The following is a 24,816-nucleotide window of genomic DNA, read 5'->3' on the forward strand; positions in this document are numbered from 1 at the left end:
GTCTCCTCCACCTGTTCCCTACTCTCACTACAGATCACAATGTCATCTGCAAACATCATAGTCCATGGGGGCTCCTGTCTGATCTCATCTGTCAACCTGTCCATCACCATTGCAAATAAGAAAGGGCTCAGATCTGATCCTTGATGTAATCCCACCTCCACCTTAAACGCATCCGTCACTCCCACCGCAGACCTCACCGCTGTCACACTACCCTCGTACATATCCTGTACCACTCTTACATACTTCTCTGACACTCCCGACTTCCTCATACAATACCACAACTCCTCTCTAGGCACCCTGTCATATGCTTTCTCTAAATCCACAAAGACACAATGCAACTCCTTCTGACCTTCTCTGTACTTCTCCATCAACACTCTCAGAGCAAAAATCGCATCTGTAGTGCTCTTTCCTGGCATGAAACCATACTGCTGATCACTAATCATCACCTCCCTTCTTAATCTAGCTTCCACTACTCTTTCCCATAACTTCATGCTGTGACTGATCAGTTTAATCCCTCTGTAGTTACTACAGCTCTGCACATACAGTACATCTCCAAATGTTTTCTTCACACTTCAGCTTCCTATTCATGCATCGCATTTTAAGGACAGCATCACTTCAGATCACCAGATTGCTGGATACCTGTAGCAGTAGAAGCATGAGGCCTAGGTCATGCCTGGCATCCACTTTTTTGAAGGGTACATCATACAGGACCATAAGCTGCTACTTGAAGCAGGTATAAAGGAGATAAAGACATACATTTTGCTTACTTAACAGAATATGCAAGAGTCCTGTGTCTGTAAACAATAACAGCTATCACTGCCTTGCAGGATGTCAAAAGCAAAATGACACACCAAAATGGCAGCCACTCCTACAAATACACAACTTTAAATCTTTTCATTCAAGCATTCATTGTTCATTTGTGCAATGCCGACTTGTGCATCTACCTTTTGCAGCCATATTGGGAATTTTGGAACACAATATGGCTGCCCTCAACGTGACACCTGTTATGTCTGATTGCATTTTGCAAGAGTTCTATTAAATTTTGGATTTTATTTACCAAGGTCCTTATTTTCACAAGCTGCTACATGGTTGGCTGAGGAAGTCCCCAACTCTTGCTAGTTTTAAACATGCTTTAAAGCTCCACCTTTTCAGCTTGACTTCTAGTTAGTATGGATTTTGCCAACTTTGGTACATCTTCATTTTGACTCCTGAATATCTTCTTCCTCAGGTGTTTACTGATGTTACTGTTCAGTTGTAAATTCTTAGTCTGTTCTATATGCTTTACTTAATTTATTATTTCCTCTTATGGTTTTATTAATGGGTTGCTTAATTTATTTTTATTCCTCATAAAGTGTTTGGACACAGGCTCTATAATAAAACTGAAGTTGCATGCTTTCATCTTCTGAAGCATCTAATGCAGGACTGTTGAATGAACTGTTACTCACTGAACAACATGGTTCTCTAAACAGTGCTCAAGGAAAAAGCAGCTGTATACATACCAAATATGTTGCATCTACAATGTCCTGAATTTTCTGCGATGCTGTTTTCATTTTCTCCTAACAGTGTTTCTTTCTACTGCTACTAACATTCCATCTAACGAACTATCACTGTATACTTACACCTCTATACACTTCTGCAATTTCTTCAGCATGCCATGGAGTCAGCAGGGAAATATATCTCTCTTGCCTTTTTAACCTCACACTTTATCTTTATTTTAAGCACAGAATACTTCACTGCTACCCATTTCCTCGAAAATAAAAATCATACAATTCCTCTCTAAACTGATATACTACCTCTCAAATATCCCCTAGTGTGGTGATATCTACAGCAACTCAAGTGCTGTAAAGCCACTAGCAAATCTAAATAGTAAAGAAGCCTCCCTACATCACTGCAACTTAACTAACCATCCTTCAAGCACCACTTCAAGACATACTTCTACTCAACCATACTGTCCTGTCATTAAACTGCCACCTATCCATACTAATAAAACCAGTACATCAAAACCCTTACCCCATAGTTCATCCACTTACCATTTGTAATGAAATTACAGAACTACATGCTTGGCCATCACAGTATACCCCTGATATTCTTGCCATCACAGAAACCTGGCTTAAACCAAGTACTAAAGATTTTGAACTACTTCTGACAGGTTACAGTATTATCAGAGCTGATAGGCCCCACAATAAAGCAGGTGGGGTAGCCTTTATTTATCCAAGTTCATAAATCTCTCTCCCTATTCACACAACACCCATAAATTATAAAATGTCAAAATACTTGTAACACTGCAAAGCAACTTAAACTATACATATGGCTACCTGAGAAACAATGTGCTGACTTTCTACTTGCCTCTCAAATACTTAAACATACCAAAAATGACACCTTCCTCAACTAGCCTCCAGACTATTCTGAGATGTGCCAACATACAACCTTAGAAATTTTAACCACTCATATTCTCTCTGCCAAACTCTCCCAAAATAGGCTTTACTGCACAGGCTATGCCTTCTCAGTCTTTGGTCCCATATTGGGAATCACTGCATTCTTTTCTTAAAGATCATTCCTCTTAACCCATTTTCCGATCAGAAATAAAAGCACATTTCAAAACTCATGGAAAATGCAACTGCTATCGATCTGGTTATAGAACTTGAACTCTTCATATCCTTCTTCCTTCTACATACCTTGCTCTGACTCTACTCGTCTTCCTCTACATACCTTGCTCTGACTCTACTTGTCTTCCTCTACATACCTTGCTCTGACTCTACTCGTCTTCCTCTACATACCTTGCTCTAACTCTACTCATCTTCCTCTACATACCTTGCTCTAACTCTACTCGTCTTCCTCCACATACCTTGCTCTGACTCTACTCGTCTTCCTCTACATACCTTACTCTAACTCTACTCGTCTTCCTCTACATACCTTGCTCTAACTCTACTCGTCTTCCTCCACATACCTTGCTCTGACTCTACTCGTCTTCCTCTACATACCTTACTCTGACTCTACTCGTCTTCCTCTACATACCTTGCTCTGACTCTACTCGTCTTCCTCTACATACCTTGCTCTAACTCTACTTGTCTTGCTCTACATACTTTGCTCTGACTCTACTTGTCTTCCTCCACATACCTTGCTCTAACTCTACTCGTCTTCCTCCACATACCTTGCTCTAACTCTACTCGTCTTCCTCTACATACCTTGCTCTAACTCTACTTGTCTTCCTCCACATACCTTGCTCTAACTCTACTCGTCTTCCTCTACATACCTTGCTCTGACTTTACTCGTCTTCCTCCACATACCTTGCTCTAACTCTACTCGTCTTCCTCTACATACCTTGCTCTGACTCTACTCGTCTTCCTCTACATACCTTGCTCTAACACTACTCGTCTTCCTCTACATACCTTGCTCTAACTCTACTCGTCTTCCTCTACATACCTTGCTCTGACTCTACTCGTCTTCCTCCACATACCTTGCTCTGACTCTACTCATCTTCCTCTACATACCTTGCTCTGACTCTACTCGTCTTCCTCTACATACCTTGTTCTGACTCTACTTTTGATTGTGATTCTTTCAGCATGCCAACTCTGATTTCCACTCAATGTGTGTGTATGATATATATATATATATATATATATATATATATATATATATATATATATTATATATACACACACAGATATATAAACATATATATATATGTATATTTTGTTATACATACACATTATCGTATATATTTTCACGCACACACACCTGAACATGCAATGTTCATGGAGTTTGTGTTTTTTTTTTTACTTTTTTCATTTTGTATCATTTGTTCTTAACTTGACAAGCTCCACTGTTTGTGTTATGAGTGCTTGCATACTGAAGCAGTCATTTACAATCAATTCTTGATGGACAAATGTAATACAAGCATAAACATTTTGAGCAGTTGCAGGGGATCTGCTTCTAGAAGCCTGATGTCCTTAGTCCTGTATTTAAACTTATCTACACCCATGTAATTATTAGCATCCCATGTAAAAGTGTGAAAGGATAGGCATTAAGATTAAATCAAATCTGTTCCAAAGGTGAGGGAGTCTGAGTGAAAAACCATCACCTGTGTCACTAATACTAGTGAATAATATAAGGTTGATTGCCTTTGTAGCCCTACAACCCCTCTCATCTGTATACTTCAAGCATAATATCAAACTGAAGAGGTTCTTTTATTGCCTAGAAAATTTAGCACAGAACCCCACAGGAGGCAGTGCATTGCCAAAACAAGGGACAGCACTGGAAATCTGAGTAACCATCTGAAAAAACTATTTCATCAGAAGGCTGAAGAGGGAAAGATAAAGCATGATTTTGCTAGTAATCATCCATTGCTCTTTCATTGTGAATGACATTGCAAAACTGCTCAAGCACATTCTTACAGAAGGTTTACATTTGTATCTAAATTTTCACATATACCAGTTTATACCATTCAAGTAGACTCATTCCTTAGATGCAGAAAGCTCATACTAGCTTTACTTTAAAAACAGAAGATATTAACAAATGAAAAAAAAAATGTTATTTGCAAAGCAGAATTCTATGTGCCACATCTTCTATGTTGAGAAAGAAAGAAAAAGCGCCTCTTAATATTTGCAATGAGCATGAGCTGGACTTGCAGACACATTCAAATCTGAACCAGAAAAAAAGTGTAATGAAATAACTTTGTAGAAATAACGATAGGAACACAGTAACAATATTATAACAATAAGATTTCTAGGCATATACACCTTTAAGCAGAGACACTTAAAAGTCTGCACAGCTCTTTTCAAGAACTTAATAGGGTTCATCTCCCACAATTGCAACCACTCTTTGTGGAATTGAACCCAGTCTCCCTCATGACAGATGGGGATATTCACCACTGCACTAAAAGAATACATTAATAATAATAATAATAAATGAGATGGGTTACAGTGTACATCTCATAAATATTTAAAAACAATCACACCTTCCTTTTCTAGCCACATACATTCTTAAATGACTGGATTAATCACCCCAAAACAAAATATTTTTCACTATTATGAGCTTGAAAACATCATATTTGGTTCATTTCTCCTCATTTCTCTTGTGAAGGAAATTCAAAATTTAGTTTACTACACGATCACACTGCCAACAAGAAAAGGGCACCTACATGAACCTATCCTAAATTCCAAAATGGAAAAGCAAGTCAGTGACTCGGCTTATTCCTTTTCTCAGTTCTGTAACTAGCCAATGAGAGAAATGCTGCAAGTTAGCAGATGTATGATAACACAGGCACATTACTTGCAATCATTTCAATCAGTAGTAAGCCACGAAGAAGCACACACTGCACTAATCACTGGACTACTTTTACAGAAATTGAAAACTGGGCAGCTGTAATGCTACAACTTCTTCACTGGCCATGCTGAGTGCCCGACCATTCCAGCAATGGACAGCTCCAAACGGCTGTCTATTTACAACTCAAATTGCCAATTATCAATTAATTAAATGCTCAGCTTTACAGGTATCACACAGTTTTAAGTATCACAAAGTACTAATGAGACTATATGTTATTGCAGCATAAAATTATATAAGAGTAATTAAAATAAGAACTAAAGCTTGTTACAGAACTGCAACTAATCTAAAGCTCACCAAGTGAAGGACTGCCAGCTTACCGTTTCTGATGTTCTAGCCAAGCTATTTCAGCCTTTGTTTTCTCCAATAATGCTCTCTCTCTCAGCTGGAAAAGGGCATTCTGAAACTGGGCTCGTAATTCCTCTTCTTTTAGGTACTGCTTGGTCATCTCTAGTGTAAAACGACTAAGTATACCAGTCATTCCAAAAAGATGACTTTCTTCGCTCCTCTAAAATGCAAACATAGTAGGTGTGTGACAAAACACATCTGTAATGCTTTGTACAGATGTTGTACAGTTCAAAATAATCTTTCTATAATGAAGGACAGGAACTGAAGCAGTCATTGTAAATCCCCTAATTTTATTCTTAAAGCCATATCCTACCAAATCTACGTATGGTTTGTATAACCTGTTCATCTCTGAACTCTAAATGCTTATAGAAACAAAACTATGGCTGTCTACTGCAAACCAAATTTATAAATTACATTATTTTTATGTTTTCTTTCTTTCATTTTTTTACGTATTTTAGTTATCAGACAGATCGGCAGGTATTTGCCGTTGTCAAAGAACAAAAGCCACCACATTCCTTAGGCATGCATGACAACTAGCAGATATGAATGAATAGATTCCAGAAGAATAGATAACATAAATGATTAAGAGAAGCCAGAGTCAGTCAACCTCAATAAATCATAAATTTCAGTATTATATCCTCGCTGTGAGGCATATTAATATAGCTGCTACTTCTGTAGTGGGTCTAGATAGTTGGCAGTACTGCATACGTTATAACATATTGATGCTGTAATACTTTATGGAGTAATTGCAGCCCAAAATGGACCTTTCCTGTCTACTATTCAGGGGAAAAATGTTTAAAACTGTAATTGTTATTGTCTTGAACTTTGACCAAATAAAATATTTCCATATATGAGAATCAAATGCTAACTTCTGCTTACTGGAATGCATTGTATCTACATACCTCAACACTGGATTCAATTACTTCTTCTCTATTTTCATCTGAAGAATTCCTCATCTCATCCAAAAATGTGATCATATTATATGTCGAAACATTTCCATTAGGAGAAGGTACATCTGAAAATAAAAAGAAAAAGCATGCCTGATGAATTTTTATATGCATAAATGATGCCACTGCTATTAATAATGTACTAATTGTAGTAAGAAGTGGAAGGAAGCACAACAACAAATACCCAAAGTCATTAGAGATGATAGAAAATGTCTAATAAGAATGATGCCATCAGTTTTAATATTTTGATGAAGACTACGTCTGTTAAAACACTGAAATCACTTTTAACCAATCTAATTTATATATTGAGCCAATGGAATGCAGCGGTGGGGAAGAAGCAATCATACTACTCATGTTACAAGAAGGAAGAATGTTGTAGTCATTGACCACCCCTTGAATTTAATCTAAAATAACTGTGAATGAACGGTGAACATATGTAAAAACAGAAATACATTTCTAGTGCCAAACAGCTGAAATGCTGAACGATATTATACCAAAACAAAATGCTGAAACTCCAAAAGCCAAAAAGCTTGACACACATTTGATGCAGTGAGGCAACCCCCCCACCCCCCCCCCCCGCATCCTCACACCCCTGCTAGAAAGGACAATTCACAGACACTGCTGTACTGCAATATTGTCGAATTCCTGTTTTCAGAGTTTTGTGTTCAATATAATTGGCGTCTGGTGTTTCAGCTTTTACATCATTATAAATTTCTCCCAGGAATATCATGTCAAGATAGATAATAGGAAACTAACCAGCAAACAAAAAAAATTAACACCTTAAATTTTTGAATTCACAAACTGATGTTAAAATGGATGATACTGTCAACCAAGTCAGGCACTAAAGACTTTTTGGCCTACAGTAAGAAGGTACAGTTGGTTAAATGAGGTACTCGTTACAGTCGAATACTGAACTCTGTCTAGCTTCATAATGCCGAATAGGTTATACAGACCACCCAAGTTAGCAGTCTGTGGGGTAGGATTTTTTTCTGTAATGAATAATGAGCTAACTTAGGACCTGCAATTTGCTGCTTACATAATGCATTTATGTCCACACCAAGCCTCCTTAGTTTTCATCTCCAGAATCAAAAGTCACAAAAGATGCCTGTCTAAAAATAATCCAGAGAAGAATATTCTTAAGTTGAAGGCTCATTGTGTCTGTTATTCCAAAATTATCTTAGTTCTGGTTTAAGCACTATTCAGAGTTGAAGGTTCATTGTGTCTGTTATTATGAATGTGTCTTAGTTCTGGTTTAAGCAGTTAGGCTCCAAATTTTACATTAGGAGGGTTGTGGTTTAGACTCTTATAGCATGAGAGTGTGCCTACCCCCTTATAAGATGGGAATTACTGGTGAGGGCTTACTGTGCCCTATTATTCAAAGTGTCTTTATTCTGGTTTAAACACTTGGGCTCCAAACCAATTAATTCACATTAGGAAGATTTGTGGTTTAAACTATTGTAGTAGGAGAGGATAGCCTACACCCATCTAAGTTGGAAATTGCTAGTTGAAGGCCTATTGTGTTTGTTATTCTTAAGTGTCTTAGTTGTGAGTTAAGCAATTGGGCTCCAAAACAAGTTGTTTTACATTAGGAAAGTTCGCGGTTCAGACTCTTGTGGTGGGAGAGTGTGGCCCATACCTTTTAAGCTGAGAATTGCTGGTGAATTGCTGCTTTAAACTGTTTTTGCTGTTGTGACTGTGATTTAATGCACTTTGAATTTCTAGTGCTTCTGCATTTTATAGCATAGGCCAGCTTCAGACCTGCTGTATCTAGACAGTTTGGTATCACTTGAGCACTAAAACCAGATCTTCACTGATGTACTGAAAGATCTGAGGCATCTGTTGCTCCAACTAAGTATAAGTGCATGTTTTTGCTCTTATATTGCACTTTTAATTTGTATTTGCATTCTTTTATCTGTCTAAATTGTCTGAACTGTTTTTTTGCCACATTCTACTATATACTGTACTAGTTCAGCTGTAGCACAGCCCAGTTACAGGTTTCCTGTTTCTGGGTCTGTTCTGTAACTTCTGAGCATATAATTTAAGCCTTCTTTGTTGTTGAAGGCCCTTCTGCACCCTTGTGGGAGGAGAGTGCTGCCTGGGTCCCATCTAATTGATTGGACTAGAGCTCAGACAGAGCATCCTTACTGGCTAGTTTGAGTTAAAAAGGTTATTTCTTATTTTATTTAAGCCCCGCGTTTGTGCTTATTTGCATATAGCTCACCATCGTTAGTTGACGCATAGCGGTGGTTACCGTTGGTGGTTATACACACAAAACATTTTACTTGTTAAATTTTCCCTTAGCACTTTGCTTGTGGTCCTCCAGAGGTTTTTTGTGGCCCTGCTCTACTGTTAGATGGAACACTAAGCACAGCCTCAGGGGAACCAACACACCTCTCACCCACTAGCCATTCCTAAGTACGACTTCTTTTCCTGACCATATAAATTTACCTAACACTATGGACGGACAATTTCCCACAGTTTCTCCAGCCAGATTGGTCAACATGGGCATCCAAATAGACCTCCAGCTTGGTTAAACAGTATGATTCACTGTAGATACTTCGGGTGCAATTATTTATTTACTTTATTTATTTTATTTAACATTTGTTTACCGGGAAAGTCCAACTGGGTTAGGAACCCATTTTCAATGGAGGCTAAGGGAGAAAAGCTCCAAAATGTACAAGGAAGTTTGACATGAACAAGGTATTGGCAAGTATGAAATCATAGAATAAAACAGGACATACTAAATAAGTACAAAAATGTAGATACAAATAATAAAACAATGTGCTACACTAGGTAGAGTAATAGAAAAATATTACACTTTTTTTTCAGGTAGAATTGAGGTAGAATGTGAATGTGAGGCAGAGGATTAGAAAGTTAGAAACAAGCATATGCTTTAGAAAAATTGTACTTTAGGAAGGGAATAGTTAAGGATGTAAAAGTAATTAATGTTTCTTAGAAAGTATGATCCAGGTATATCCAGATGAGAGGAAAAAAAGGAAAGGAATTAGAAAGTGGATGGAGTTCACCTGTTAGGAAAAGAACAGGGGCAGGTCTTGTTACCTAGAAAATGTTTTTTAGGGTGTGTTTAAAGTTGTGAAAGCACTCAATGTTAGTAATGTCTGTTAGCAGAGAGTTCCAGAGCTTGGTAATAGCATGAGAGTATAGGTACTGTCCTACTCTTTTATTTGGAATGTAGATGGCTAGGAGTTGTTTGTTCTCAGACCGGAGAGCTCTAGTAGGGATGCTGGGTTTTAGAACAGGTTTGAGGGCTGGGCAACTATCAGGTGAATATATCATTTTATATGCAGAAGACAGATGAATTAAGTTTGTGGTGTGTGAGTTTGAACCAGTTTAATTCTTTTAGAGCTAGGCAGTGGCAAATTAACTGTTGGTAGGACACCTATTCAAGTCACTGCCAGCTACAGGACCCCCCTCCATGAATCAGGACACCCACTCTGCCTATTTGGATCTACTTGAGTCTATCAAGATACATCCAAATACCATGGTTTTGGGTGACTACCCATCCATTGATTAGGTAAATTACTTGTGCTCAAACTTACTTGCCCAAATATTCCTCAGATTTTTAACTCCAATGCCCTGGACCAGCTGTTGACACCTCCACAAGAGGTGCCAATATCCTGGATCTGGTGCATACCAATATGGGGTATCACTGTAGCACCCCCCACTGTGAGGTCTTCCCTGGTGAGATCTGACCACAAATCAGTCTCAAAGTAACTATCACACCTGACCCCTCCCCCCAGCAGCAACTAAACTAAAAATCTTCTCCAAAGCAGATTATAACCCTCTTACGGGATGGTATAAATAGCTTAACTGTACCTACCCCCTCAGATGGAACTGGCAACTATGCTGAGCTCTACACCTGTATAACCGCATTGACTTGGCCGTACCTGACAGGACCAAAACAAGCTCCTCAAGGAAGATTAAATCTGTCTGATGGACAACTGCTATTAACAGGATTTACAATAAGAGGAAGAAATTGCTGTCAAAGAGTAAGAGGGAGTGACCGTAAATTGGAAACCCTCTCTCCTCAGCTTAAACAAGAAAATAAGACTTCTTGTGAAGTCCCCCAAAGAAAACTACAAATCCAAAGTAGCTTTATCAACTCAGGACAACCATAAGGCATTATTTATTTATTTATTTAATTTCCAGTTTGATTACCGGGGAAGTCCACTGGGCCGAAAAGACTCATTTTCAGTGGAGGCCCAGGGAGAAAAGCTCCAAGTTGCATAATACAGTTACAATACAAGTGGTACACAAGTATAAAAGATACATTATACAAAAAATGTTACAATTAACATATGTGGTGTCATGGTATTTAACAGAGTTCAGGGTTATACAATTTCCTTTAAGGAGCACTCTAATGTATGGAGTTTGACAACAATGTATGTATGAGCATGAGTAAAAAGAGAAGACAGAATAAAGAAATAGAGAATACACTCTGCATACGCACAATTAAACATGGATGCTAGTTACAATATTTACAAGGTTGAGTTGAGTCAGAGTGGCTATAGGTGTTGTTGAGAGCATAGAGAGCCCAGGAAATAGAGAGAGAACACACTGGGAGCAGATGGTTTAGCTTGGATTAGGTAGGGTGAAGGCAGATACATTTTCACTTAGAGGACAGGTGTTTGAAAAGCAGGCTTTTAAAGTTTTCAGAGTTTGGTATAGCCCATAGAGTAGATGGAAGGGAGTTCCATTTTTTGCCAAGTGAGTAAGAGAGGAGAAGTTGGCCAGCAGGATGTTTAGGTTTGTTGATAGCTATTAGAGTCTGATGTTCAGATCTTAGTGTTCTGTTGGGTATGTAGGGGGGAAGGAGGTTAGTTAGGGCAGGACATTTTGTTAAGTGAAATATGAGTCTATGAGCAGTGGTGAGTTGGAGGTAGTCTAGGTAGTTAGGGAGTTTGAGTTACATCCGTAACCTAAAATGAAAAGCTCAAATTTGTGCCGCACTGGTAGTTAATGCTACCACATATACTGAGCCTGTGGACATAGCTAACCTGTTAGCTGACAGGTTCTGTGAAAACTTCCCTCCCCTGTCCCCACCACATGTACCCCATGACATCCCTATCACCTGTCCACTACCTTGTATTGCTAAAGAGCAGGGTGTAAATGCTCTTTGAGGCCAAAAACATATATGGGACCTGATAACATCCCAGGCTGCGTTCTACATGGGTTCCAACAAGAATTAGCAACACCACTGGGTACTCTTTTCAATCATAGTCTAAGCAATGCCTTTGTCCTAGCTGAATAGAAAACAGCCAACATTATTCCCTTTCACAAAGGTGGTGCTTCCACTGACCCCGGGAACCTATTATTCTGACTAGTCTTATCTGCAAGGTCATGGAGCAAACCATGGACCTTATCAACAAAGATACAGGCAATCTCCAAACACTTGACCCTACTCAGTTTGGATTTGTCAAAGGAAGATCATGCCTGTTAAACCTGGTGGACTTCTTCGAGATAGTAAACAAGGTCCTGGATGAGGGGAAATCTGTGCATAAAGCCTACCTAGACTTAGCCAAGGCTTCTGACACTGTCCCCCACTCAGGCATCATTGACAAACTCACCCAGCTAGGTATCAACCCTTATATCATTAGATGGGTCGCTAACTGGCTCACTGATAGAACACACATAGTCAAAATAAGGGGAATCCACCTCCAACAGCAGACCTGTAACCAGTGGTGCTCCACAGGGATCAGTCCCAGGACCTCTACTGTTTGGAATCTATTTCTCCAAAGTACAATCAAAAACTAAGGGTCTGTGACTGACAAAATTTGCTGATGACTGCAAACTGGGAGCAGTCATAGAATCTCCAAATGATGTCAATATCCTATAAGAGGGTCTTACACAAACAAATGATTGGTGCCAAGTCATGGCTTTAAACCCAGTGCAAAATAATGTATTATCATCCCTTCGGTAAGAGCGATGTTCCTGCTAACTACCACATCAATAGCAACACCCTAAGTACGCACTCAGTGGTGACAGACCTGGGCACACAGGTTGACAGCAACCTTACCATTGATGACCATGTCTCCACAGTTGTAAGAACGGCATTCTATATTGCTCATTTCATGCATTGCCTCCAGAAAAAAAAGTCATAACCTCCTTGTACTCTTCCCTCATCAGGTCAATAACTGAGTACAACGCCCCTTTTGGTATGTACAGTGGATATAAAAATGTACACACCCCTGTTAAAATGCCAGGTTTTTGTGATATAAAAAATGAGACCACAAAAAATAATTTCAAAACTTTTCCCACCTTTAATGTGACCTATACATTGTAGAATTCAATTGAAAAACAAATCTGTTAGGGGAAAAATATAAAAAATAAAAAACATACAATAAGCTGGTTGCATAAGTGTGCACACCCTTAAACTAACACTTTGTTGAAGTACCTTTTGATTTAATTACAACATTCAGTCTTCTTGGTAGGTCTTGGTAGGAGTCTATCAGCATGGCACATCTTGACTTGGCAATATTTGCCCACTCTTCCTTGAAAAAGCACTCCAAATCTGTCAGATTATGAGGGCATCTCTTGTGCACAGCCCTCTTCAGGTCACCCCACAGATTTTCTATTTTATTTAGGTTTGGGCACTGGCTGGGCCATTCCAAAACTTTAATTTTCTTCTGGTGAAGCCAGTCTTTTGTTGATTTGGATGTATGCTTGGGGTCATTGTCATGTGGGGAATAGTGAAATTCCTATTCATCTTCAGCTTTCTAGCAGATGCCTGAAGGTTTTGGGCCAAAAGTAAGTGGTATTTGGAACTGTTCATAATTCCCTCCACCTTGACTAAAGCCCCAGTTCCAGCTGAAGAAAAGCAACCCCAAAGCATGATACTGCCACCACCATGCTTCACTGTGGGGATGGTGTTCTTTTGGTGATGCAAAGTGTTGTTTTTACGCCAAATGTACCTTTTGGAATTGTGGCCATAAAGTTCAACCATAGCACATTTTCTCACATGCTTTTGGAAGACTTGATGTATTGTTTTGCAAATTTTAGCTGGGGCCGGGATGTTTTTCTGTGTAAGAAAAGGCTTCCGTTTTGCAACACTACCGTATAGTCCAGACATATGGAGAATAAAGGAGATTGTTGTCACATGTAGTACACAACCAGTACTTGCCAGAAATTCTTGCAGCTCCTTCAGTGTTGCTGCAGGTCTCTTGGCAGCCTCCCTGATGAGTCTTCATCTTCTCTTTTCATCAATTTTGGAAGGACATCCAGTTCTTTGCAAAGTCATTGTTGTCCCATATTTTCTCCACTTTCTGATGACTGTCTTCACTGTGTTCCATGGTATGTCCAATGCTGTGGAAATTGTTTTGTACCTTTCTCCTGACTGATACATTTCAACAATGAGATCCCTTTGATGCTTTGTAAGCTCTCTGTGAACCATGGCTTTTGCTGTAGCAGGCAACGGAGTAAATGTCAGGAAAATCCTACTAGGACAGCTGATCTTTATTTGATGTTAATCAGAGTCTCTTTAATTGATGGCAGGTGTGTACCCACGAAGGCTGAATGCTGTAATTAAATCAAAAGGTGCTTCAACAAAGTATTAGTTTAAGGGTGTGCACACAAACAACAAAGTATTAATTTAAGGGTGTGCACACTTATGCAACCAGCATATTGTACATTTTTTATTTTTTTATATTTTTTTCCCCCGACAGATGAGTTTGTTTTTCAATTGAAATGTACAGATTATAGGTCACATTAAAGGTGGGAAAAGATTTGAAATGATTTATTGTGGTCTCATTTTTTTATATCACAAAAACCTGGCATTTTAACAGGAGTGTGCATGCTTTTTATATCCACTGTATGCAGTTAAGTCTGCAGGCCTACTGAGATCAGCACAGCTGCATTGAATATTATTACTGAACCAATCAGTGTGTATATCTCAATGTGATAAAATATTTATAACCCTTCTGAGACGAGACTTGGCTGCTGAACATACAAAAATGTGGAACAGCTACATGGCATTAAGACCCCACTACCACATGGGATTTAGGGTATTCAAAACATTTCTTGTCAGTACTCCTACATTTTCAGTATTTACTACAAAACTTGGATTCTGTGAGTAACAACTCACACTGCAAATTGTGATTTAGTAGCTGTCGCCTTGGTATTAGTAGAGGGACTGTCCAGGAATGTTTCCTTCACCTATGCCAACTATGCATGTTCCTCTACTACTCAGTCAGATGGATACAGTAATATTATACACAAGTTATAAAGTACAGTTGTGTAAGTTGCACTCACTCATATGAGTAGCCTTTACGCTATATGGGTTGTGTCCTGCCAAGGACTCAACAATTGGACAGATTCCAAAATCTATGGCTCCCTCCCACAACTTTACTCTAATTGCTGACTAGGCAGCCCTTTGGAGGGAAAAAACAGCAGTCATAATGCAGACTCTCTGGATTTTCTTGCCCAAAAGTAAGAGTGTACTCATCTTGAACTAGTAAACACTATGTTACATCCCAACAAATAACTATATACAAAAATAGGGGGTGGAAGGTAGGTGCAGCTACTGCAACAGTGTGGAATTTCAACATCTACTGTTATGGATAAGTACAACTTATACAACTGTACTATGTTTCTCATTCCCACTGCTGCAGTAGCCTTTAGGCTATATAGGTTGATTACCAAAGCCTATCTTACCTGGGAGGAGGAAGGATATGGATCCATGATCACCTGCAGAATGGTCCGAGCAAAGCCTGTTTTGGATCTAGAAAAATAATCCAATTTGTAATGCCTTGCAAAGGTATGTGCAGATCATCATGTAACCACCTCTAGAATATTTCTAGAGTCTTCCCCTTTCCAGTATGCCACTGAAGAAACCAAGGCTCTAACAGAATTTGTCTTGATACTGCCTGGAATATATTTACCATAGCAGGAATACAATAGATGAGGACAATCATCTGGAAATAGCCAATTTTGTCCTTTTCCCAGCATATGAAACATTCAGCTAATCAGCTTTTCTGAAGGACTTGGAACTGTCAAGATTGTACCTGAGCTACCTATGAACATCCAGATGAATGAAGAATTATTTCCCCCTGGTTCTGAGAATCTGGATAAAACTCTGGGGGAACGATGGCTTGATTCAGCGTAAACTCTGAAACAACCTTGGGTATGAATGAGGGATTTGCTGTTAATGAGAACCTATCTCAATGGAAGACCAGATAGGGTTTACCCACCATGAGAGCTTGCAACTCTGATACTCTTCTTGCAGAAGTCAGAACAATGAGAAGAACAGTCCTCCACATAATGAGCCTCAAATGGAGACATGGCTAATTCTTCCAGCGCAAAGTTAAGATCCTGGAAGGACTGACTTGTTTACGAGTATGCCTCAGGTGTAGAATTCCCTTCAGAAACTGCTTTACTAAACACACAGAAGAAACAGGAGGCTCAACAGGCAGACATGCTGAAATGGCCTCAAGATGTACCTTGATAGAGGAGTAGAAGAGCCAGAGAATAGTATCTCATGGTTTACTATCAAAACATGAAAATCACTTACACGAATGGTGATTTCCGTGACAAATAACGTCAACTCATACATATTAATTAGGTTGTATGGTCGATGCAACAAAGTCAACAAATTCTGTCGACCATAGTTTGTAAATCTCCCACTTACTTCAATGCTGTGAGTCCCTGCCCTGTGTACATCCTTCTAAATGGACGTACACATGAACGTTGACATTCCGACTGTGCTCCTACCATGGTCAAGGAGGTGGCTGTCGTGCATGTCATTGTTGACCTTTTGACTATAAACCATATCTCACACATATATTTGAGCACTGATGGTACATAATCCCTTATAGGGCCTGGTTAATGACTGGGCACCAACTAGAATATTTTCCAATTGCCAATATAATTTTTTCTAGTAGCAGATTTTCCTGCCTCCTTTGTACTTAATGCACATCCTGTGGAAAGAGATGTCTAGAAGGTATTTGGATTAAATCATCCAGTTACTTAAATATGTTTGAGATTGGGGGTGTATCAAACACCACATCTTGTGTGAGTAGGTCCAGTTTGTGAGGAAGCTTGTGGTAATTGCCCTTGGCCAATTCTATAAGAAGAGAAAATCAATGTTGCCTGAACTAAAGGGATTCATCACAATTACTTCTGGAGAGTCCTTCTGAATCATCAGAACTACCCAGGAAATTAGTAGAAAGAAACATTCTTGTCCGCAGGAGAGAAAATGCATCTGTTTTCCAGACAGGCTTGCAAGGAGTTCTGGAGCTGAATTTGTTTAGTTGTCTGTTTTGAAAGGGGTGAACATTTCTATTTGAGGTGTTGCCAACAAATGCATCAATTTTCAGAAGACCCACTTTTTCAACTTCTATTCATGAGGGTCTGTCCTGGTCCTGCTCAGCTTCTCTGTCACTATATTTGGCTTGAAGGGTTAAGGAGTTCTGAATAGCTACTTCCCAAAGTGCCATAGCCAGCCTGCACAGAGGGTAAGACCTGGTGTCCCTTTTTTGTTTATGTACCACATTACTGTAGTGTTGTCTGTAATCACCTGAAGAGGTCCAGAGGATCCATAGGTTAATAGAGACTTTAAAATAGAGACTGCAGCCCACATCTCTTTTACACTGATGTGCTTTGGTCAGTCTGAGGAGTTCCACAATCCTTGCAGCTTTAACCTAATAGCTGTCAGAGACATCTGTAGTTACAAATTGGCTTGGAGGTAGAGGAAAAATGGGGAGATCAGGATTTGCTCATATATGTAGTCTCCACCAGTGCAGTTCCTTTTTTCATAGCCCGGCACCTGAAGATCAGATTTCAGAGGATGCAAATGTCGAGTCCATATCTTTTTAGATGCCCCTGAGTCTTTCTCATTTGCAATCTGGCAAGAGGAATCATGAGAATCACAGAGGCCATAAACCTCAGGATCCTTTGATATTCTGTGGATGAAATCTGAGAAAGATTTGAGAAACTCATGAAAATTTCCAGATAAAAATCCTCCTTCTCCTGTGTCAAAAAGGCCTTTTGCAGCAAGGTGTCTATGAAGCAGCCTATAAAGGCAATCCTTTGTGACAGGGTCAAGAAGGGTTTCTGAACCTTTATTTGGAACTCCAAATTGGTTAAAAGATAAGAAACCCTTTATAATGACTCTTGCCATCTGGAAAAAGATTTTTCAAAGATGAGTAAGTTATTTAAATAATGAAATATGTGAATGTCATTCAGTCTCCAATGAGCTATGACTGCAGCTAGACACTTTGTAAACACACTTGGAACTGTAGAAAATTCAAAGGATAATGCAGAGAATTGCTAATGTGACCAAGAAACAGAAAAGTCAAAAAATCTCCTGAAGCCTTTGGCTATAGCAATGTGATGGTACACATCTTCTACACTTAACATTACCATAAAACTTCTCAGGGGAATAAGAGGCAACAGATTCTGAAAGTTCAACATCTTGAATTTTGGAATTTTCACACACAGATTTAGAAAGGACAGCTCTAGAACTGCTTTCAAAGATGACTCTTTCTTTAGTATCAGATACATTCTGGAATAAAAGCCTCTGCCACTTTGATTTAATGACACTGGTTCTATTATTACTAGGCCAAGTAAGTCCTGAAGAAGCTAAGGAAAACAAATGTTTGGTTCAGAGGTTGTTGAGGAATTCCCCTGAAAGGAAGTATTTGCATCCAGTGTCAACTGTATCCTTCCTGAACCACTTTTAACACCCATGAGTCTGAACCAAATTTGTTGCCAATAGGGAATATTGAGAACAAGTTTCTGAGACAGATTTTGGGAGATGTTGGTGGGGGGAGGGATAATGCTGGTATTGTCTTTCTGAAGGACTAGAATGTCCCTTTTTTGGAAAAGATTAATTTTTTCCCTTAAGCCTTCTCTTTTTAGTTCCGCTTGGTCTGAGCAAACAAATTGTTTGTTTTGTATCTTAGATGGAAAAGAAAATAAAGGAGATTTGTAAAGAGGAGGGGCTGAAAATTCTTGGAAATTCCAGGTATTAATTATCCCTCTCTCATCAAAATGCTACACAACCAAGTAGTAGATTGGCCAAACAAAACCTCCTCATCTGAAGCTGAATTTAAAATTTCAGACTTTACCTCTCCAGAAAACTTTTGATTTGCGTACCCAGGTATATCTCCTCAATACTATACACATACAATACTATAGCAGTAGCCCTAGCACAGCATCTACACAATCATACACACTTCTTAAAGCATATTTTGACACTTGAGAAATATTTCTTTCAAAATTTCTGCACAAAAAACAATAAACCTCCACATATTGGTCTGATAGTTCTGAATTCTATAAGCCAAACTAGAAGAAGAAAACATTTTCTTACCAAATCTATCCAATACCTTTCCTTCCTTGTAAACAGGAGAAGAATTGAAGGACACCAGTAGTCTGGTCCTAGTTTTTTTTAACAAGAAACAACTTTATTAAATTATCACTTATGACATAGACAATCATACATTTATATAAATAAAAAACATGACATTTTTAGTTGCAAACATTATATATCACTTATAATCTATCCAGTCATTGTCAGTCAAACATTACATTGCTCATTCAAATCCTGCCATCTTTTAAACCTCATTCCTCCTCCAAAACATTATTCTGCATATATTGGCCACACAATTCCCATTCTTTCTATGTAATTTGCTCCTACCTTTTTCTAAAGATCCCATTTACAACTGTCTTATCTCTTTTACTGTATTCACTACTTTTAGTACTGTTGATATAAACTATGATTTCCATTTTCTAGTAGTTACTTTTTAGCAGCCACAATAATTTGACACAATAAGGCCTTACTATATTTAGGCAATTCCAATGCTGTATAATAGCTCAAAATCATTTCTTTAGTTATACCAATTTTCTCACCCAGTATTTCTGATAGAGTAGTCTGCAGGGAATTGTTAAAAAATGCCAGCTCATTACACACTCAAAAATATGTTTCCAATTACCTCTTTCTTCCCCATCACACCTTCAACATTTGGTTTGTACCTGAGGAAAAATTACTTGGAGTCTACTGGGGTATAAAAATACCTATGTAAACACTTCCAAGCAAAGATCCCAAATATTCAAGACTTAGTTGCATATTTGGGAATATACATATATCCCCCCACTGTTTCTTTATGAATTGCTTACCCAATCTCTCTTCTCAATCCCTTCTAACCTCCTCTGATTCATTCTTATAGTTACCATGCAATATTTTATATGCTCTACTAATTAACCAATTTTAACAGCAGTTTCGGTTCTAGATTCTACCAATCGACTCTACCAGTCCTGGTCTTTCGCTCAGGACCTTACTAGTTTCTCTTTGCCTATACTCATGTCAATTCTTGATAAAGAAGGCAATCTTTTGCCTGCAGTCTGAATAAATTCTTGGCCTCTTCCCATTGTATTGCCTTTCCCTCTCTAATTATTTTCTCCCAAAACTTTGGTGCCTTTGCTAGCTTTCTCCAGTAAATTCCAGCCCCCTATTGCCTATATCCCTAATTGCAGTCATCCCTATTAGCAGAATTTCCTTTCTCCATTACTGTGTTGGCTTAGTTCTTAGAATATTTTCTGCTACTTTATCAATATAATATTCTGCATGGTTATTGTTATTCTCCTTAAGGATCTGGATTCCTTAAGGATTCCAAAGACATGCATCTAGAGCATTTCTCCCCGGGCCTCCACTGAAAATGGGGTCTATCCCACTCATACTTTCCTGGTAAACAAATGGGAAATAAATAGATAACTCTGCAACCATAATCCCTGTCTCTTATTGTTTCTTGAGCTTCCCTCTGTTACATCATACCCTTCCATTTTGAATTATAGCTTTCTGCTTGTGTTATGTATAGGATTCTTAACCGCGTAGCTCTGACATACCCCTTGAAATCAGATAATCTCAAACCACCTTGCTCCCTGGAAGATCAGCTTATCCCACTTGACTCATGCCATCTTCTCCTCCCAGATAAAATTCTTCCACTCTATTAATTGCTATCCACAATTTCTCTTCTGGTTGATAAAAAAAATATGCCTGACCCGGGTACAAGAGAATGAAAACATTCTGACTCCTTGCATCTTGCTATCCATGACCATAAAACAGACCTTCCAGTTTCTCAGTTTTTGTATTATCTTTTATTTAGTATCTTCCCCCATATCCTTAGATGCCATAACAGAATCCTTTTTAATCCATACTCCTAAAACTTCATTTTATCATGTCCTCATAAATATGGGTATTACTGAACCAATTATTGTGTACAGCTATTGTCTTTGTTCTATCTTCATTGATTTTGTATCCCAAAATGACTAAAAACTGTCTCATAATGTTTCACAACATTGAAATGTCCTTTTCTGGTATTATAAGGTACAAAATAATATCACCTGCAAATTAAGTCCCTTATTTTCTTTGTCAGTGGTTCTAAATATAATGCAAATAAAAAGGAAAGAAAACACCACTGCTTGGTTCTTCTGGTCAAACAAAACCTATCAGATAGGTACCAACCCACTTTCAATTTTTGCCTAAAATCTCTCATATAACCTCCTAATCAACCTTATAATTTTATCATAGAATACATGTGATCCCATTGTACTAGTCATAAAATCACAGCTTACTCAGTTGAATGCTTTTTCTGCATCAAAACCCACCAACAGTGGTATTTTCTTACATTCTGCTTCCCTCTGGATCATAATTGTTCTAGTAATGTTGTCAATGGTTTTCTTCCCCCTCTAGAAAATCACATTGATCCATATCTATCAGTTTTTGGCATCACCTTTCCCATTCTTTTAGCCATTATAGACAAACACTTTATAATCATGGTTTAGAATTGAAATGGGGCCTATATGAAGCTGGATCTAATGGATCTTTACCATCTTTAGGTATTCCAGGATGTTGGTGTTTCTTCTTTTAAAATACTATTAAACAAATCCTTCCAGATCTTTATAAACAAATCCTTCCAGATCTTTATCAGTTTTTTCCCTCCTAGTTTCCAAACTTCTACAGGAATACCATCTATTCCTGGAGATTTTCCTGTAGATTGGTTACACATCACCCTTTTTATCTCATCTCCTCCTGTCCTAACTGTTAATAATCGAGTCCCATCCACCTCTAACCTTGGCATATTTATTTCTTCCATAAACATTTTCATTGTATACTTTCTTGATTTCCACATTTCTCTGCTTTATAAAGATTTTCATAAAATTTCAAAAATATTTCTAGTACCACTACAAGATCTCTGGTTATCATTTTTGTTATAGGCTCCCTAAGCTTGGCGATAACCCTTTCTACCTTCTGTTGCCTGAATCATTGTGCTACAAGTTTTTGTGCTCTGGGGTTATCAAAAAACAGTTGCATAATTGCAGTCTTTCTAAACTCATGTATAAATCAAGATAATCCCTTATTTTCTGTTTAACATTCTGTAATCGCTCCTCTTCTTATTCTGTGAGATTCCCCATATTCTGCAATATTTTAACCTTTGTCAGTTCCTCTAAATAATTCTTGTTACTTCTTAAGCATATCTCTCCACTTTAATTTTATCCCACTCCCTAGCTATATTTTCAGAAGAAATTTCCATCTTCCCTAGTAACTCCTGAATATTTTCCACTACCCATTCCTGAAATTTTTATCCTTTTAATAGATAGGTGGGCAAGAACCAGTGTCTCATTTTTATTTCACTATCTTGCATTTTTTAGTTATTATTGATGTGTGATTTAAAACAGTTATTGGATTCATGTCAAAACTTCACTTAAATATACACGTTCCTGTGAAATATAATTTATGTCTAGCCTAGCCCAGTGTTTGTATCTTGGGGAATAATATGTAAATTCACTCTGATCTCCTACTACTGAATTCACATCTTCCATGCCAAATATTTTCACAAATTTCTTAAACAATCTACCCTTTTTTCAATATTTCCCTTCTGGGGCTCACAGACACATCCTCACTGCTGCAAATCAAGTTTCAGTTCTCACCTATAAGTAATACTCCCTGCTGAAAGCTTATTATTTCTCCCAGAATTTTCTTAAGCTCCATTACAGCAGTTTTAGGTGGAATATAAGTAACATGCCAGTGTAATCCTTCTCCCTTGGCAGTAGTCCCTTAGCATTATAAATCTACCATGATTATCCTTTTTTTCTCTTCTATCACTATTGGTGCTCCTCTTGGCATTAATATTAGACCCCTTTTCCTTTGTTCTAGATATTCAACTGAATAACCATCCTGAAATATTTTACTTATAAAATTCACATGCTCAGTTACTTCCAAATGTGTCTCCTGTAACATAGCTATTTATACACTGCATTTTAATATAGTTCACTACTCTTTCTTTTTTGTATATATTTGTGAGAACATTCACATTTAAAGATAATATAGGAAGTGCTGTTATTATGTTTAGAAGTTATTATTCCCACCTATGTGCTTTTTTAAATGTCTAGTTTAATTTTTTGTGTTACATGCATACGCTAATGTTTGGCAGGTTGATCTTTTATACAGTTGTTTCTTGTCATATCCATTTGAACCTATGCCACATCTTACAAAACATTTTGTTTTACTGAAAACCCTCAAAAATACTCCCAGAACCCTCCTAAAACATATTAGTTTAATACTAACATATAAAACTATGTACATCTTGAAATATTGAAGTTTAACACTCCTAAGAAGAACAATTGTCCCAGACTGACAGACACACTAACAGACCTGGATTAAGCTATAACGAAAGTTATCTGTGCTAAGATGCATGGTACAGCCAATGCGTTTACTTCCATTAACTGCTGTCTGTTTTTGTCTTATCATTATTCCTATCCCAGAGTAGAAAAACACTTGAATACTTTCAAAAAACATTACCTACCAGCCATTGAAAGAAAGAAGTATTCTGTTTTTATTTCTCCTTATCAGGTGGTCTCCATAGAGACATGAGAACCAGATACACAGTTATCTATACTTTGCTCCTTTTTTGCCTGGTGCACAGTGAGTAATCATTTTCTATAAATACTCTACTTCTCCTGCTTTTAATACTTTGCCCTTCTGCCACAGTTTTGTCTCATTTATTTGTTAGAGGAAAACCTTTTTTATTATATTCAGTGTTATTTTTTATTTATTTGCTTCCCCTTAAAACTTGTTATTAGATCAAGCTAAGAGCCTTAATCCGGTCATTCCACTATGGAAGAGTAAGAAAAAGCATATTGTTTTTTCTTGTATCATTATCTTTTGTCCAGACTTTTGTCTTATTTTTACACTGCAATGCCTACATTTCTTAAAACAGAACAGAGAGAAAGCAAGAAGGGAAAAACAGGGTACTTGTTTACTTTAGTACCCCTAATACACTTGGAAATAACTGAGGCAACTTTACTTTACAGCATGCAGGTTATAGCATGCATTATAAAAATGCTCCTGTTAACTATAAGTAAAACAAAATTCTGTTCTTAACTCTTTCCCTCCTCTCCCCTAAATGTTCTTCCAAAATTTTATGACATGAAGTAGGGCATATGCTTTAGACTCCCCCACAGGTTTAATAAAGTCAACAAAGTCCACTATTTCCATTATTTTGTTCTGTCATGTTTCACAAATATAATTAATGCTTTAGCTTTGTAATCCCACATTGATTTGTCATTTTCTGAGTTGCTAATTTTCTTCCTAATGATCTCATCTCCAAAATCCAGTCTCTGCTTCATTTCCAACGCACTCTTGACTCTTCTAGTCAACTCTTGTATTTTTTTCTCTCTTTCAAGCATTTATTTATTTATTGACATTTGTTGACCGGGAAAGTCCACTGGGTCAGAAACCCATTTTCAGTGGAGGCCCAGGGAGAAAAGCTCCACAATGATTAAAATAACAACATCAGATGATAAAAGATAGATAGTTCTACAATTTTAGAAAAGAAAGAATTAATTTAAACTATATAAAAAATACAGGCAATAATTATCACATCACAGCAAACAATTGTTTACAAATACCATAGCACCTTCTATTTAACATAGAGGTGAAGGTAAAGACATTTTGTAGAAAAAAGAAATTATATTTAATTCAATTAAGTACATTGCCTTAAAAATTGAGATATACATTAGTGCCCACCCACTTTATATATTTTTTCACCAGGGAATGAGTTTGGGAGAAATAGTAGGTGGATTGGTTGTTAGTGATTGGTTATAGCTTTGGATAGAGGGGGTAATAAGGAGAATATTATGGGGGTCTGTTATTAAGGCAGCAAGGACATGTGAGCTTGTTAAGATA

The 24,816-nt window shown here is 37.8% G+C and overlaps 1 protein-coding gene across 1 annotated transcript in view; it reads right to left on the bottom strand.

Moving 5' to 3' along the window:
* The window catches only part of LOC122790592 (centrosome-associated protein 350-like), a 541,040-nt gene that overhangs the window by 183,954 nt on the left and 332,270 nt on the right, over nucleotides 1-24,816 (bottom strand). The window contains exons 8-9 of the mRNA XM_044058119.1: nucleotides 6,573-6,685; nucleotides 5,643-5,830 (exon numbers count right to left, since the gene is read on the bottom strand). Coding sequence (XP_043914054.1) covers nucleotides 5,643-5,830; nucleotides 6,573-6,685 — 301 coding nt within the window. The remainder of the gene's footprint in view (nucleotides 1-5,642; nucleotides 5,831-6,572; nucleotides 6,686-24,816) is intronic.

The sequence above is a fragment of the Protopterus annectens genome, chromosome 16.part0 (assembly GCF_019279795.1).
Source record: "Protopterus annectens isolate FY-2018-M chromosome 16.part0, PAN1.0, whole genome shotgun sequence".
NCBI classification, from domain to species: domain Eukaryota; kingdom Metazoa; phylum Chordata; order Ceratodontiformes; family Protopteridae; genus Protopterus; species Protopterus annectens.